General features: G+C 36.2%; 2 protein-coding genes across 9 annotated transcripts in view; one reads left to right on the forward strand and one right to left on the reverse strand.

Moving 5' to 3' along the window:
• Positions 1 to 10,925, forward strand: part of CCN6 (cellular communication network factor 6) — a 34,934-nt gene extending 24,009 nt beyond the window's left edge. The window contains exons 3-5 of the mRNA XM_064294772.1: positions 2,838 to 3,080; positions 9,221 to 9,414; positions 10,541 to 10,925. Of these exons, the coding sequence (XP_064150842.1) occupies positions 2,838 to 3,080; positions 9,221 to 9,414; positions 10,541 to 10,822 (719 nt within the window). The 3' untranslated portion in view covers positions 10,823 to 10,925. The remainder of the gene's footprint in view (positions 1 to 2,837; positions 3,081 to 9,220; positions 9,415 to 10,540) is intronic.
• TUBE1 (tubulin epsilon 1) overlaps positions 157 to 18,531 on the reverse strand; it is a 34,509-nt gene continuing 16,134 nt past the window's right edge. For all 8 annotated transcript variants that reach the window (XM_010598412.3, XM_003404284.4, XM_023542179.2 and 5 more), the window contains 3 exons: positions 13,530 to 13,670; positions 12,683 to 12,857; positions 157 to 12,554 (listed from right to left, as the gene is read on the reverse strand). In XM_010598412.3, coding sequence (XP_010596714.1) covers positions 12,396 to 12,554; positions 12,683 to 12,857; positions 13,530 to 13,670 — 475 coding nt within the window. In that variant the 3' untranslated portion in view covers positions 157 to 12,395. The remainder of the gene's footprint in view (positions 12,555 to 12,682; positions 12,858 to 13,529; positions 13,671 to 18,531) is intronic.

Consider the following 18,531-nt stretch of genomic DNA (forward strand, 5'->3'; position numbering starts at 1 on the left):
TCATAACTACTTTGGAAACCCTGGTGGCATAGTGGTTAAGTGCTACGGCTGCTAACCAAAAGGTCGGCAGTTTGAATCTACCAGGCATTCCTTGGAAACTCTATGAGGCAGCTCTACTTTGTCCTATAGGATCGCTGTATGTCAGAATTGACTGGATGACAATGGATTTGGGTTTTTTTTTTTTTGGTTTATGACTATTTTACAATGGCCGAGTCCAATAGTTTCAACAGAGACAGCATGGCCTGCAAAGGCTGAGACAGTTACTATTCGGTCCTGTACAGAAAGTTTGCTGATTCCTGATCTAAAACAATGCTTTCTAAAATGTTTGGTCTCAGGATTCATTTGTTAGTTGCTGTTGACACTTTCTGACTCATAGTGACCCTGTGTACCACAGAAGGAAACACTGCTTGGTCCTGCACCATCCTCACAGTTATTGCTGTGTCTGAGCCCTTTGTTGCAGCCAGTGTGTTAATCCATCTCGTTGAGGGTCTTCCTCTTTTTTGCTGACCACTCTTCTACTTTACTAAGCATGATGTTCCCCAGGGACTGGTCCCTCCTGATAACCTGTCCAAAGTATGTGAGATGAAGTCTCGCCATCCTTGCTTCTAAGGTGCATTTTGGCTGTATTTTCCAAGACAGATTTATTCATTCTTCTGGCAGTCCATGGTATTATTCTTTGCCAACATCATAATTCAAAGGCATCAATTCTTCAGTCTTCCTTATTCATTGTCCAGTGTTTGCATGCATATGAGGCAATTGAACCTATCATGGCTTGGGTCAGGCACACCTTAGTCCTCAAATTGACATCTTTGCTTTTTAACACTTTAAAGAGTTATGGTGTTAGAAATTACTGAGGAACCAAAGAGCTTTTCCTTATGTGGGTTATATCTACTGATGTTTAATGGATTTCATTGCCATTGAGTCAATTCTGACTCATAGCAACCCTACAGGACAGAGTAGAACTGCCCCGTAGGGTTTCCAAGAAGCAGCTAGTGGATTTGAACTGCCGACCTTTTGGTTAGCAGCAGTAGCTCTTAATCACTGCACCACCAGGGCTCCTATTTAATGGATTAGAAATTTAAAATGTTTATTAATTCATTTAAAAATAACAATAAACCCTTTACATATTAACAGAAATAACATTTTAATGAAAAAATCACATATCCCCCCAACGAGAGAAATTTAGTGAGATTAGTATTGTTTCACATTTTTGCAAATCTCTCCAATGTTCAGCTTAATAGAAGATAGCTAGATTCTCATCTCTCCTTCTGCTTTCAATCTATTGTGATAAGTTGTTTTGGTTGAAATATATGAAGAAAATATAGCCTCACTCAGATAGTAATTGTAAAAGGAAGAAGCATTTGAATATTTTTCAGATAATTGTGAATACTCTATTTTGATATTATACTAAAACTTGATAAGTAGTAATTTCTTAAAAGTTAGTTGCATTGTGGAATTTGACACCTCATCATTGAGCTTTTAGAACTCTGTGACATTAAAATCCATTAGTCTATTCACGAACTGCTTGGAATGGGTCTTTCACTCATGCATAATTTTATAATTCCATGCATCGGAAATTTGGAAAATATTGGTGTACTAAGTTCCATAGAGTTTCGAAATGTTGATACATTTAATTATATAATATTAAAAAATTACATTAATATATCCACCAATCTCTTCAGAAAAGTCTACATATTGGGCAGCAGTCAGTGTCTCAATGGCAGATACAAGTTTTCCAAAATTTGAATTTTTCTTGAAAGCTCAAATTCTATTGTTGGCAACAAATACTGTCAGTTATTTTCCCTGAAATGACAGGCTCACTTTCCAAATGCCCAAATCTGAATAACCATAATTTATCTGTCACTCATTCCTTCAAGTAAAATTCCACCAAAAAAATGGCTAGTTAGGCTTACAAACCTGAACAATAGCACAGGTGCTTTTCCTCAAGGCAGCTATTATACTTGGCTACACAGAAATGCTTTTTGCATACTTCCAATTTTGTCACACATTATACTAAAAAGACATGCACTCAATGTTTGAAATTTAATAAAATTAATTTTTACTGCACATTAAAGACATTAAGTGAAACTGACTTTTTTTTTTAAATAATCATGAGTGGCTGTAAATAATGACTACCTGTGCAATTTGCAACCACTGTCTTGATTCATGCTAAGGCACAGCAGTTTTGATGTTAACACTGTAAAAAAGGCAAATCACATCTTAGTATTTTGAAAACAGTTTTGACTTTGCAGACCCCCTGAAAGGATCTCAAGTACCTCCGAGGGAACCATGGACCACACTTTGAGAAGTGCTGACCTAGCTCAAGAACACCCCTCAGAGGAAGTGAAAAACAAATTTTCTCCAATTCTCTTAACAAAAAAAATTAGTTACTTTGCAGTACTGTAGTTACACTATGGTTTCGTCAGTCATTTACTCATCTTGACTTTCTGAGAATATATCCTAGCCTGTTGTTGGACCTCTGGGGAAACCTCAGGTCTCAACAGTAATCAACCCATCTCTCAGTTTTATAATCGTTGTTGCACGGCTATACTCATGCTGATTTTTAATTAACTTTACTTCAGGACAGGGGCTTTTCTTGGTCTTAATTCTGAAGGTGATCCCCGTTTAGGATTTATAGCCTGCAATATACTGGTTAGAATTTATAGCCTACAAAAAATATAAAAAAGCCTCCTTTTACCTTTCTATTATCTATAGGTGTTCTGTAAATTGGATGTTCCAACTGGAGCCTAAGAAATTGAGTAGTATATTTCATAAAGGAGCTCTAGACTATCATAAGCCATGGCTTCTTTAGTAATTCTGCTTTTTTCTCTTTTCAGATCTTGTAGCTGTTGGATGTGAGCTCAATGGGGTGCATTATCATAATGGCCAAGTGTTTCAGCCCAATCCCCTGTTTAGCTGCCTTTGTGTGAGTGGGGTAATCGGATGCACACCTCTGTTCATACCAAAGCTGGCTGACAGTCGCTGCTCTGGGACTAAAGGCGAAAAGAAGGCTGATCAATCAAACTGTCATCTGGGACCATTACAACAGCAGCTCTCAAGAAACTATAAAACTATGCCAGGTACTCATAAGAAGAACAGTCTTGTTTTTCACATAAGACTTTTAGTGGCTTTCGTTCATGTTCCTTTTATACCGTAGGTACTCAGTAAGTACTTACTGACTGGTGGGCAGTGAGATTTAGTTTGAGTGTGCCCTCTTAGTCTTTGCCTCAGTCAAATATATTCTAAGTGGAAAGTTTATGATGTTCTAGATTTTTTTGGTACAATATCTCAATTTTTAAAAGCTCTACTAAAAGACAAAACAAAACAAAAACCAAACCTGTTGCCATCAAGTGGATTTCAACTCCGAGTGGCCTTATAGGACAGGAACCATAGGGTTTCTGAAGAGCGCGGGGTGGATTCCAACTGCTGACTTTGGTTAGCAGCTGTAGCTTTTAACTGCTATGCAACCAGGGTTTCTAAAAGCTCTACTAGGTCAGGAAAATTCTAAATCTCACTACCTCTGGTTATTCTCAATCAACCTCTTCTCTTGAAAATTGAAGAAATATTGTTTACATGTACCCTGAAAAGCTTTTATTTGTATTGTTATATCACAGGTACTCAATTCCAAAAATTTTCAAAGGCAATTTTTCCATATGATATAAACTGAAATTGAAGGCTACTGATTAGAATTCTTTATTTGAGGAATGTCACATGTTTGAACTTGCATTGTTTCTAAAAATAGAAAACTGATATAAAACTATTTCATTCACTCTGAAAATGAAGCTCAACAATTACCAATCTGTCTCCCTCCACATAATTACACACCCACAAACACACATCTTGTTTAAGTAGGTCACCAAATATATACATATATATATAGTCAGAGAAATGATGTGAGATTCTTTATTACTCATCTTGAACACCTAACTATGTGCAGTTAGCTTAAATATATTAGTAAACTTTGTAATCTGGCCACTCTAAATTGGCAGCTTATTTACGTGCCAGGGTATTTTTGGGACAAGACCTTCAAAAATGCTGGCAAATTAAGCACAGTTCAGGAAGGGCTCAAAAAGGCAATGTTGATGTTTGGTTCTGACTCACACCCCTGAATCAAAGGTGCCACGGAAATACAAAATATATGTATATGCTAAAAAGCCCTAAGTTCACATAGGTGAATGTTTTATAAAAGCAACTATACTCAGAGAAATGAGTTTTAGATAATAACTCTACCAAAGAAAGATATTCAGGGATTACGTCAGTTAACTTGTAAAACATTTAATAGGTTGTAGTGAATTTGTATTTACTGTACTTATTCAGGAAACCCTGGTGGCGTAGTTGTTAAGTGCTATGGCTGCTAACTAAAAAGTCGGCAGTTCGAATCCACCAGGCACTCCTTGGAAACCCTATGGGGCAGTTCTACTCTGTCCTATAGGGTCACTGAGTCAAAATTGACTTGATGGCAACGGGTTTTTGGTTTGGGTACTTACTCAGCTACCAACATGACACCTCTAATGCTCTAAAATCTCTGAAATTATAAGCCAAATTGTTCTTTTATCAAAGTGTACAGGAACAGTTGGCTTTCTGTACTGGATCTGAGTGACTCAGTGTAAGGCTCTCCTTAGAACCCATGTGCGAGCCTCCCTGGTGAGGAAGCAGCAGTTTTTCACAAGACCCTTGGTCTCATTCACAGAATTAGAGTAGTTTCAGTGGATTCACCTGGAGACTGGTTTCAGGGAGGCATCAGATGGTTATTTATAGTAGTCAGTGCTTTGCTATAAAATGAGAAAATCTCTCCAAGTACTCTCTGGTATTTGAGATATTTAGGCCTAGCTATGTTTCAAAGGATGGAAACCCTGGTGGTGTAGTGGGTTAAGTGCTACGGCTGCTAACCAAAAGGTAGGCAGTTCAAATCCACCAGTCACTCCTTGGAAACTCTATGGGGCAGTTCGACTCTGACTTATAGGGTCACTATAAGTCGGGATTGACTCGATGGCAACGAGTTTGTTTTTCATTATGTTTCAAAGGAAGTATATGTCAGTTTCTCTAACATCTCTCCTCTGCTTAACTGTGAAACTGTATTTATGGGCCCAAACAAGAGTGTGGCTTTTATAATTAAGTACAAGTACAAAAACACACACTTTATGATATACAGTTAAGTCCCTGGGTTAAGAACGTCTAGCTTACAGGGAACTTGTACTTAAGGACTGCCAGAAAACCCACTGTATTAAAAATATGAGTTAAATACAACGGTTTGTAACAACGAGTGCACCCATTACTTTGTGACACTCATGAAAATGCCACGCGGCTTCAGCGGTTCATTGAGGAAGGAGACTGCCATCCACTTTTAAGTCGGATCATGTTGCTGTTAACACCGTGTTGAGTGTGTAACTTTGTATTTGGCATAAATTTTCCTCTATTTACCCTTGTAACCATGCCTGCAAAACATAAATCTGATGCAAATGCTGGTGGTGCATCTAAGAAAAGAAAACGATCACGACTGAAAGTAAAGTGGAAATAATGAAGCAACTGAAAAGGGGAGGAATGCCATCGATCATTGGAAAAGCGTTACAGTACAGTTGGTCAATGGTTGGAACAATTTTAAAGGATGAAGTGAGAATAATGGAGCATGTGAAAGGCTCTGCCCTGAGGAAAGGTACAATTATTACTAGGCAATGCAGTGGTTTAATTATTGAAATGGAAAGCTGTTGATAATTTTGTTAGACAATCAAAATCAGTGTAATATGCCTATTAGCTTTACTTTAGTGCAAAAAAAGGCTTGAAGCCTTTTCAATAATTTAAAAGCTGCACATGCAGCAAGTGAAGGTGATCGCTTTGAGTAAAAGTTGATTCAATTGTTTCAAACAGAAGGGAAATTTACATATTGAAGTGCAAGGTGAAGCTGCGATTACTGATGTAAATGCTGTGATTTTCCTGAAATGCTGAAAAAAATTATTGAGGAGGGAGGTTATTTGCCAGACCAAATATTTAATGTAGGCAAGACTGGCTTATAACTTGGAAAAAAAGGCCTGAAAGGACCTACGTTTTGAAAGAAGAAAAAAATGCACCTAGGCATAAGGCATCGAAGAATAGGCTAACATTATTGCTTGGGGGTAATGCAGCCGGTTATTACAAGCTCAAGCCTTTGCTTGTGTATCGCTCCCTAAATCTGAGGGCACTTCTCTGTACCATTAAGGTATCTCTCCCTGTTATTTGGAAGGCAAATGCAAAGGCTTGGATTACAATCACCATCTTTGAAGATTGGTTCTGAACCATTTTGTCCCTGCTGTTGAACATTATTGTTTGGCCAACAAAATTCCTTTCAAGATTCTCCTTGTGTTTGACAATGCATCCAGACATCCAAGCACTTTGTATGTCCTTCACCCCAATGTAAAGGTTGCATTTTTACTCCTCAACGCCACATTGCTACTTTAGTCAATGGATCAGGGAGTCATGGTCTCCTTTAAGGCCAGTTATTTATGGTGGATCTTCTCACAAGCAGCCAGGGCTACTCAAGATGATGTGATGAGCTTAAGGGAGTTCTGGAGGAATTATAAAATCTATGATGCCATCTATGCTGAATCTTGAAGAAGTCAAATATGAAAGGAGCGTGGAATAAACTGTGCCTCCAATTCATGCATGCTTTTCAGGGGTTTACAGCTGACAACATCGCTGAAGCCAGGCAAGCTGTGATTGATATTGGTAATCAACTGCAGTTAGACATCAGTGAAAATGAGGTCGTGGGGTTACGTGACTATCATGCTGAGGAACTAACCAGTGAAGACCTAACTAGAGCAGCAGATGAAAACATCTGAAGAAGATCAGGACCTAAAAACTCCAGAGCTGAAAAAGTTTTTGACAAAAGAGTTAGCTGAAGCCTTTCATCTCATTGAAGCGGGGTGGCCCCAGCTGCTACAAGGCCATTTATGACGAGAAAAAGAAAAGCTCTGTAAAAACCTCCCTTGATGCCTACTTCAAGAAACTGACTGTAGCTGTAACACCTCCACCCCCACCAGCAGCAGAATCAAACCCTAACTCTGCAGCAACAGGTCCATCCTGTCCGACACTCGGCCCATCATCTCCATCATCTTATGCGTTATCCAGTTTTTAATAACGTTACCTCACGAAAGCCCCTGAGGTATGCGAGACATCTATGGGATGAGAGTAAGTTAACCTTTAATCACGGTCTGTCTTCTATCTAAACTGTTTTAAGAACCGTTTACCCTTTTTACAGTACTATATACCTGCACATACAGATTCTCTCTTCACAAGAGTACTGTAAGAAGTTACTTCTACCATTCCTGTATTATTAAGTATATCTGGAAGTGTTTCTTAAGTGCTTTATATGCATAAAAAGGTAAAATATATACTAAGATAAGCATTTGACTAACGCTGAATAAACCATATGTACCTGTTCCAACTTACTACAAACTGACTTAAAGACAGATTTAGGAACGATCTCATGCGTAACCCAGGGACTGTATCTGTGATAGTAAATTATATAGTTAATTCCAGATGATGTATGGATGAAATTCAAATTTTGCTTGGTCAGTTTGAAGCATGCAATAACATAATGCTCCCATGCTTTTCTGAAAGCTCACGCAACACTAAGCTTTTAAAATCTCTTCTAGTTTTCCTGCTTTTTAATGAATGTTAAACAAATTCCTCAACTGCAACTCTTGGCTTAAGTGGGGTTACTCTTAATGCAATAATCTAACCTACCTTTATTTTTGCAGATGCGTGCCAGGCTTTTAATATACTTCCTGCATTGAGGTTTTTAAACTGGTCTGCCTTCAAGGTATCTTCATGTTTCTGCTCCTTTCCTTCAGTTCTATGTGCAATTTCAAAAACTTACTATTAGAAAACTGAAAGCAGTGCCATTTTATTTAAAGATAACACAAAATTCAAAATGACTAATATTTCTTTTCAGGAAGGCATTTTGTTTGAGTACTAAGTGAAAATTTTGAGGTAATGTATCCAAAATTTTGCTATGTCCAACTACAGACCCAAATCACCATCTTATTCCCAAAGCATCCACTTTAGGATGCACATTAACCTTAGAGAAATGTCCTGAAACAGTGAAACAATATGCAGTTTACTTAAAATTAACCATGAGCCTGATTCATTCATGAGTAGCACAAGAAGCTCCCAAAGGTTTTCTATGGAGATAGAAGAGCCATTATGCCCTCTCGATATTCTCATTGTCCAGCCCCCTCCCTTTCCTGTTTCTCCCAAGCAGCAGGCAGTGGAGGGGCTCTAACTATCTACTCACTCATCCACCTCACCACCCATCCACAGATCCATCTGTCCATTTATCCCCATCTCTTTCCATAAGTGCTGTGAAATAGCTAGCCGATGGAGGGAGTAGTGTGGGCCTGATCCTACAGGGAATGTGACAATTAAGCTGAATGACTGCAACAGAGTACACTTTTGCAATGACTTAGTATATAATGATTAGATAGTTTAAACTCAAAAACCAAACCCACTGCCAGTTGATTCCAACTCATAGCAACCCTATAGGACAGATTAGAACTGCCTCATAGAGTTTCCAAGGTTGGTGGATTCAAACTGCTGACCTTTTGGTTAGCAACTTGAGCTCTTAAACACTGTGCCACCAGGGCTCCCTAGATAGTTCAGTTCAATGTAATTTTACTTCGATCTTTAGATAATTTTATAGACTAGATTAAAACAAGCAATGTAAACATAACTGGTCTCAAAGATAGTCTATTTCCCAAATATAATTTTTGTTGTTAGATTTTCACATATGAAATTTAACATTAAGACCACATCATTCCAATTAATACCTTGCATTCCCTAATCCTACTAACATCTATTTCAATGTTTGTTGGCAATAATATCAAGAGTGAGGCAAGAACCAGGAAAAAGGCAGACATCAATCAGAACAAAAGCTTAGGTTTAGTACTCAGAGGATATGCTAAGAAAGAAGCAAACGGTTAAATTTACTGTTTTTCAAAGATAGTTATTTTCATTCCTCCTAAGAAAATGGACTGTAAAACTTGGTTGAGAGGTGATCTGGAGGGGAGAAAAAAGGGAAATAGAATGACCAATAAGACCATAATCTTAGTCTGAGTTACCTTACATAAAAATAAAAATAATCAATTCTGTTAACTATTAGTTTAAAAATGATTAAAAGTTAACTATCTACATAAATACACATAAATATGTGTGTGTATATATAATTTTTTTTCTCCATTTACTTTAGCTTATAGGAATCCCCCACTTATTTGGAAAAGAAAATGTCTTGTGCAGGCAACAAAGTGGACACCGTGTTCCAGAACATGTGGGATGGGAATATCTAATAGGGTAACCAATGAAAACAGCAACTGTGAAATGAGAAAAGAGAAAAGGCTGTGTTATGTTCAGCCTTGCAACAGTAATATATCAAAGACAGTAAAGGTAAAGTTTAATTAAATTTAACTTAATAAGAATTCAACATTAAGAGACTTCTAAAATGTGTTTGCACATGTTTTGGAGTGGGGGATGGTGTTGTGGTTTTGGGTTTTTATAAAAATAAAACAATTCATTATAAATCTTAAAGTCAAACTAAGAGGAGAGCAGATATTAATCTGTTTGTTATTGCGTGCTGTCAAGTTGATTCCTATTCATACTTGGTTGGAAAAATTTTACTAAGAGTGGTAATGTTATCCTGTTGATCCTAGACATGTAACAGTTTAGTACCGTGCATTTTCATCAGTTGGTTTGTTGCGGTGTCTCACTCTGTACATCACTTTTAAGATTAGACCCTTTTCAGGTTTTACCTTCTTTTTTCTGTATTAATTTTATGTAAGGGGATCAAAACAATGAGTAAAATATTTTGGTTGCTACATCGTAATAAAATAGTACATTATGAACACCAGAGTAAAGAAGTGCTGATCTTTGTTACATATCATTAACTTGGAGGGGGCTCGCACCATTTCCAAAATGCTCCTTTAGATAGTAATCTTGCCAAAAGACTGTGATAAAATACTCTAAGACTGCTGGGTGTAGCTAGAGCTAGTCCTTCTAAAACTAGGCAATATGACTATAAAAACAGAGTAATTTTTAGAAATGCTACAAAATCCTTCTCAACCTCAAGTTCCTTCCCTATCATATCAGCAGGTTGACGATTCAGTTTTAAAGGGATTAAGATATTTATTTATCTACCCACCCACCCAAAACCGTCTGAGATGTTTTAGGGAATTTGCTAAGTCTTAGGAATACAAACATTTAATAGGACACTGGCCTGATATTAAACAGATTCGATACATTTCCACCTATTACAGAAATGAGTAAAGCGGAGATAGCAAAAACTACTGGTGAGTGGGTCCTATAATAAAAATAGGATGGAACAAAAACAGGGAGGAAAGACTGCTGATAAGGAATTTTAAAGGTAGAGAAGTGAGTGCTGGAAGTCATTGAACAGTAATTATTATTAACGTACCTGAAATAATTATAGTTGTGTGAGATAAAATGTTCTGAGTATCACTTTTCTAAACTCTTAAAATTTAAAGAATGATTTCTTAATTTTTTTTTATCTTTTTAGATCCCCAAAGGAAAAACATGCCAACCTACTTTCCAACTCTCGAAAGCTGAAAAATTTGTCTTTTCTGGATGCTCAAGTACTCAGAGTTACAAACCCATTTTCTGTGGAATATGCCTGGATAAGAGATGCTGCATCCCTAATAAGTCTAAAATGATCACCATTCAGTTTGACTGCCCAGATGAAGGGTCGTTTAAATGGAAGATGCTGTGGATTACATCTTGTGTATGTCAGAGGAACTGCAGAGATCCAGGAGATATATTTTCTGAGCTCACGATTCTATAAAAATAAGCACATGGCGGGTTAGTGAATCATGTCATTACACCAAAGAATCTGAGTGGCTACACAAGGGTGGCAAATCGACTTTCTTAGTTAAAAAAATAAAATACCCCGAAGAGTAAGAATGCCTAGCTATTCTCAGATTACTGCATTTAAGGCATTAGAAGCTTGTAAAAAAATGGTTCTCTTAAAAATATATATGAGATTTGAAAAATGTAAAATTGAACACTTATTTCTAAAATTTGTCCTATAATTATATAATAAATAGAATGCTATTTGACTCCAATTATGAATTCCATGTATACTGGAAAAATTATACAATTTACAAGAAGACATTTTATTCTACAAAAAATATGGAACATGCTTTTCTGTGTTGAAGATATGTAAAAAGCACATCAGATTTTTAAAACTTTGTCAGTACTTTGACAATGTAGTCTAGGCTCCCATCAGATGATAATCATAGGGTGAGCAAGATTCTGGGTTAATTCTTGAATAGAAAGAAGATTGAAGTATTAATATATTTATAATTTTCACTGCCTTTCAGGAAGGAGGGAATGTAACTTCTCTGGCCATTGTTAACAACTGTATTCCAAAAGTTCTTATATCAAACACTAAAAACAAAATTAAATTCCCATAATAAAAACCAAAAATAGTATCGTTAATTTGCAAAGGAAAGAAACCTTGAAAACAGAACAATAAAGAAAGCACACAACAGATTGTTTTGGCTTGAAAATAAACTGTTCCTAAAATTACTTCATTAAATGATAAATCAACCTGTGCATTTCAAATAAGTTATGATTTAAAATAAATACTGTTAAAGACAAAAATTGTAGATTATAGAAATTGGAACAATTTCACTAGGCTATTACAGTCACTTATTGCCAAGTAGGGAAGAACATATCAAGCTTAGTACTGTTCTGTTCACATGTACTAATGGTGACATGCAAAATAATAACAAGTAGTAATATTTAAAATCATGGACATTTATTATTATAAAGTTGTTTGATAAAAGAGCAATATTTAAAAATAATTTAATAAAAATACATGTTAAAATAAAGACATAAACTGTGATTCTTCTGAGTGCAAACAAGTTAACAAAAAAGAAACAAAGCTTCCTGAACAGTTATAACAAAACCTACCCCTGAAAGTGGATATTATATAGAAATCAGGGTAATTTAAAAATAAGATCAAAATATAAATTATAAATAAATACGAAAATACATCTGTACAAGATTTTTATTAAAGACATGATTATCAGTGTATGTGTGCCTAAATATGAGACTGCTAATAAAATAAATTGTTAAAGCACTTCGTTGTTCTCAATTTTAGAAAAGGGTATCTTACTGAAGACAAATGTTTAAAGTTATTAATTAAGACTTCACTAATTGTACCACTGGTATCATCAACAAATTGTTATTAAATGGCAGCTGCTCTTTTAGGCAAACAAAACAAAACAAATTTCCTGATAATATAAGAAACACAAACTGGGCTTTCTGAATCACAAAAATGGTGAAACAGAAAGGTAAAGTGACTAAAAATGTGAAACTAAGAAAAAATAAAAGCTGGCATAATATATTTTTTACATAGCTATGCTTAGTCTAGGTAAATCTTGTATAGGCATGCTTTTTGTGGCATCCAGTTGGTTATATTCTTGTATGAGCGCTGATAAAGATGACACAGCTTCAGTAAAACAGCTTTCCTCTATTCCTTCAACTTGTAGATAGTGATGAAGGTGAGCCTACAAATAAAAAACTGGATAAAGTTTACCATTTTAGGAAATTTAATACATACTACAATCTGTAAGATGAAAACACCTTAAATAGCCAAAATAAACACACATAGTTACAAAAGTGTACTGATAATTACTTTTTTCTTGTAGAGCCTCATGAATCTTTCTCTCAGTTCCATAAAGGTAGGTTTCACGCATGTGTTATTTGCTAAAGCTAATAATGAATGAGAATGGCCCACAGGAGGTACTGAACATAGGCTGGTCTTCCAGCCCTCTTGATTCCAGGAGACAAACTGTAGCGAAGGTTTTAATCTAAGATAGAAAAACTCAAAGGTAAGAATTAAGGTACTAAAAATGTCTGCCATATTACAAGAGCCCATATTACTGATGATATCATTCCAATTGCTTGTTTATAATGTAAATTATCTACTTCATACTATAAGCAATATCAAAATTAGTTCAGGGAACAGTTTCACAGTAAATTATCAAACATTTAGTAGAAAGGCATTAAACCGGCTGTAATGGTGACCCAAAAAGTTAGAAACACATTCCTTCACATCAGACACCTGGAGATAAAAAAAGAAATGAACCCATTATAATTTTCCTTACTTTGCAATTTATAGACATAAATACTAAGACATAAATTTAGAAGTAGTAACTAGTATTAGTGGTAGTAACAGCACTACTAGGGGTAATAATAAGATAGTAACAATCAGCTCAAATGACAAAATCAGCTAAAACTTTGAACAAGTTCAGAAATTAACACTTCCCATATATCATTTAATACTCATAAATAACAACTTTGTATTACTATTATCTGTATTTTATATTTCAGGAAAATAAGCCAGAGAGGCTAGGTAGCTTGCTCAAGGTCACACTTCAGTGACACTGCTAGAATTTGAAGAGATGCAGTCTTAACTACTCTGCTACACTGTCCCAAGTAGTGGCCATAATGAATTATCTTGAAAAAATATAAAATCAAACCTTTCAATATTTCTGCGAAGATCTGAAATCTGTACATTTCCTCTAACCATTAAGGCACAGGCGAGGTAGAGACTACGTTTGGGGTCAGCCCGAATTAGCTGGTGATCTTTGCTAAAAGCATCTGAAAACATTTGATCCAACCTAGAACAATAGTTACACAAAATATTAATTCTTCTAGGTATAACCATAAAATAAAAAGACAGTCATGAATAGATATAAACCACACACAAATAAATGCCCAATCTCAGCTATCATTTTCTCAAAGTAATCTTGGTGACAAGCAGAAGCAAGGAAATCATGCAATATTTACCATCCGCCCCACCCCTCCCTTTTTTTTTTGAGAAAAGTGATGCTTCTGCAGTATGTTGGTGATTTCTGGTAGCTACAAAATCTTAACTGTAGCATTAAGGAACTCTATGTAGTACTGATTTCTGAACCTTATTGTACCATTATTTAGTTCAGTATACTCATTTACTTTATAGTATCAGAACTATCAAAACTAATTAAAAGCCTACACCATTAAAATTACTTTGTCTCTGGAAAATGTATTACAACATAAATTAGTTAATAATTAGTAGGAACTCATCGAAGGACAATGTTAGGCTCTCCTACGACAGATAAAACTCTGTAGCAGTGTTCCTAAAAGGGGAGACCTTCTTAAAGATTCTGTTTTATCCTTCAGTTAAAGACAGGAAGATAAATGTGACTGAAACATTTTATGTTTAATAATATACAGCCTCCTAGGTCCTTAATATGGGCATATTCTGGTTCTTAAATCCCATTTAATATAAACAAGTCTAGGTCCCTTTGATAATTCAAGGCAGAGCTCTGTGAGCGGAAACTGCAGAATGTCTGGAAAGAGGTGTGGAAACTATGCTGCCTATTCCTTCAACAGTTATTTACTAAATGCCTACTATGTGCCAGGCCCTATTCTAAGTGCAAGGGGCCCAGCAGGAATTAAAATTTTCTGCCCTAATGGAGCTCACATTATATCCTAATTATCCTAAAGTAGAAGGAATAGAGGACTCCTTGGGGGACAGGTGGCCTTTGGGGAATTTATGAATCCTGTTATTGTGTTCAAAGTTTTGGAGTATATGTGCCTTGGGGTGTTTTTATGGAGTAGCACTATAGATGTTTCACAGAAGATCCTAAGAAAAGGTTAAGGACCACTATACAACAAGTAGGCAAACACACTTCTGATTTTTCTTCTTATTCCATAAATTACAAAAACTAGGAAGATTTTGTTTTTACGGGTAGTAAGGAACTCTTTATAATTATTGGAATACTTATCTTTATTTACATTAGAAACAGTTTCAAGAAACATATATATATACCCTCCTATGTGCTTACTGCTTATTTTCTTTTGATAAAAAAGGACTAGGTACATAACTGACATTCATTAACATAAACTAAAGCCAAAACCATTCTCACTTGTTTAGAAACTACTTATAAGAAACTGAGACCATTTTAAAACTATGTCTTCTAATAGCGTAATTAAAAAAAAAAAAACAACACTATTTAATCAAGGATAAACTGTGGCAGTTCTTTGAAACATCTACAGTATAAGCAGAAGCAAAAGTAAAATGAACAAAGACAGTAAGCTCCTTATACATTTTCACCAATACATTTTAATTAAAAACAAACTTTACTGCAAATCATAGTATGAATAAATAAATTGAAAAAAAAAAAAAAACTACAGATACAAATACGGTATTTATCAAAATACACCAAGTAAAATGACAAGAAACTCATTTGGCTTGAAATACTCAGGTTGAAGAACCAAGTCAAAGCATTTTTCTTTATGCTGAATTTAATTACAATTTCCATGTCTCTTTTTTTTTTTTTACAGAACTTCAAATATAAAAATATCTGAATTATCACTATTATACAAACATTTTAGCACAAATTTACATTTTATGTGCCCACATTAAAGGTGTATATTTTACTTGTGCCATCCAGTGCATTCTGACTCATAGTGACCTTATGTACAACAGAACTAAATACTGCCTTGTTCTGTGCCATCCTCGTAATCCTTGTTACGCTTGGGCCCATTGTTGCAGTATTCCTTTTTTGCTGACCCTCTACAAAAAAAAAAAAAATTTTTTTTTTTTCTACTATACCAAGCATGGTTGTTTTCCAGGGACTGATCCCTCCTGATAACATGTCCAAAGTATGTGAGACATAGTCTCGCCATCCTTGCTTCTAAGGAGCATTCTGGTTGTACTTCTTTCAAGACAGAATTTTTCGCTCTTTTGGCAGACCACAGCATATTCAATATTCTTTCCCAACAGCACAATTCAAAGGCGTCAATTCTTCAGTCTTCCTTATTCATCGTCCAGCTTTCATATGCATATGAGGCGAGTGAAAACACCATGGCTTGGGTCAGGCGCACCTCAGTCTCCAAGGTGACATCTTTGCTTTTTAACACTTTATAAAGAGGTCTTTTGCAGCAGATTTGCCCAACGCAATGCATCTTTTGATTTCTTGACTGCTGCTTCCATGGGTTGACTGTGGATCCAAGTAAAATGAAAGCACTGACAACTTCAAACTTTTCTCCGTTTATCATGGCATTGCTTATTGGTCCAATTATGAGAATTTTTGTTTTATGTTGAGGTATAATCCATACTGAAGGCTGTGGTCTTTGATCTTCATCAGTAAGTGCTTCCAGTCCTCTTCACTTTCAGCAAGCAAGGTTGTGTCATTTGCATAATGAAGGTTGTTAATGAGTATTCCTCCAAGCCTGATGCCTCATTCTTCTTCATCCAGTCTAGCTTCCCAGATTATTTACTCAGCATACAGACTGAATAAGTATGGTGAAAGGATACAATCCTGACACACACCCTTCCTGACTTTTAAACCATGCAGCATACCCTTGCTCTTTTCAAATGACTGCTTCTTGGTCTATGTACAGGTTACTTATGAGCACAATTAAGTGTTCTGGAATTCCCATTCTTTGCAATGTTATCCATAATTTGTTATGATCCACACAGTCAAATGGCTTTGCATAGTCAATAAAACACAGGTAAACATCTTTCTAGTATTCTCTGTTTTCAGCCAGGACCCACCTGACATCAGCAATGATATCCCTGGTTCCATGTCCTCTTCTGAATTCAGCTTGAATCTTCTGGCCAGGTCTCTGTCGATACACAGCTGCAACTGCTTTTCAATGATTCTACTTGCATGTGATATTAATGACATTGTTCGATAACTTCTGCATTCGGCTGGATCACCTTTCTTGGGAACAGGCATAAATACGGATATCTTCCAGTCAGACGGCCAGGTAGCTGTCTTCCAAATTTCTTGGCATAGACGAGTGAGCACTTCCAGTGCTACATTTGTTTGTTGAAATAACTCAATTAGTATTCCCTCAATTCCTGGAGCCTTGTTTTTTGCCAATGTCTTCAGTGCAGCTTGAACTCCTTCCTTCAGTACCATTGACTCCTGATCATATGCTACCTCCTGAAATGGCTGAACCGTCCACCAATTCTTTTGGTACAGTGACTCTGTGTATTCCTTCCACCTGCTTTCCAGGCTTCCTGTGTCATTTAATATGTTCCCCGTAGAATCCTTCAGTGCTGCAACTTGAGGCTTGAATTTTTTCTTCGGTTCAGCTTGAGAAATGCCAAGTGTGTTTTTCCCTTTTGGTTTTCCATCTCCATTTGCACATGTCATTATAATACTTTGTCTTCTCGAGCTGCCCTTTGAAGTCTCTGTTCAGCTCTTTTACTTCATCATTTCTTCCTTTTGCTTTAGCTACTCGACGTTCAAAAGCAAGTTTCAGAGTCTTTTCTGACATCCATTTTGGTCTTTTCTTTCTTTCCTGTCTTTTTAATGATCTTTTACTTTTTTCATATATGATGTCCTTGATGTTACTCCACAACTTGTCTGGTCTTCGGTCACTAGTGTTCAATGCCTCAAATCTATTCTTGAAATGGTCTCTAAATTCAGCTGGGATGTACTCAAGGTCATGCTTTGGCTCTCGTGGACTTACTCTAATTTTCTTCAGTTTCAACTTGAACTTGCATATGAGCAACTCCTCATCTGTTCCAGAGTTGCCCCCCGCCCCGGCCTTGTTCTGATTGATGATACTGAGCTTTTCCATCACCTCGTTCCACAGGTGTAGTTGATTTGATTCCTGTGTATTCCATCTGGAGAGGACCACGTGTATAGTCGCCATTTATGTGGTTGAAAAAAGGGATTTGCAACGAAGATGTCATTGGTCCTGCAAAATTCTATCATGCAATCTCCAGCATCGTTTCTATCACCAAGGCCGTATTTTCCAACTACGGATCCTTCCTCTTTGTTTCCAACTTTCACACTATAATTATCAATACATCCTGACTGCACGTTCAATCAATTTCAGACTGCAGAAGCTGGCAAAAATCTTTAATTTCTTCATTTTTGGCTTTAGTGGTTGGTGTGTAAATTTGAATAGTAGTTGTATTAGCTGGTCTTCCTTGTAGTAGTCAAGTGCTTAGTCATTTGTGTCACACAGGGACTCCATGGGGTCACCATGAGTCAGAATTGACTCAGCAGCAACTAGCAACAACAACATAAGTTACCTAAGATCACAAACGCAGTGGCCGAGTAAGGCTAAATTCAGCCCGGGCTCTAAAACCAATGGTAAACTCAGCAGTAACTTCTGATGGTAAATTCTTTACCCTAATTAATAAACATAATCATCGATGTTATACTAATAAGACTTATTTTAAATCAGGAATTAATTCTTCTAAATCATCAAGTCAGCAGCACCCCATGTAGAAACAAAGTCCTACCCATTAGTTGGCATAACTGGTCATTTGCTATTGGCTCCGATAAAAGTTTATTGATATCACTTGTGACATCCCCACAGGATAAAAATGTTATCCTGCCAATGCTTTAGCTATAAAAATAAATCTTTAATCTAGTTTTCACTTCCTTATTTACATATGCTTCCCTAATAAAGTTTAATAGGACGTCAACAGTGAAAGCCAGTGTGGACTTTCCAAGCTCACCATCACTG

This window comes from Loxodonta africana, chromosome 1 (genome assembly GCF_030014295.1).
Source record: "Loxodonta africana isolate mLoxAfr1 chromosome 1, mLoxAfr1.hap2, whole genome shotgun sequence".
In the NCBI taxonomy this organism is placed as follows: domain Eukaryota; kingdom Metazoa; phylum Chordata; class Mammalia; order Proboscidea; family Elephantidae; genus Loxodonta; species Loxodonta africana.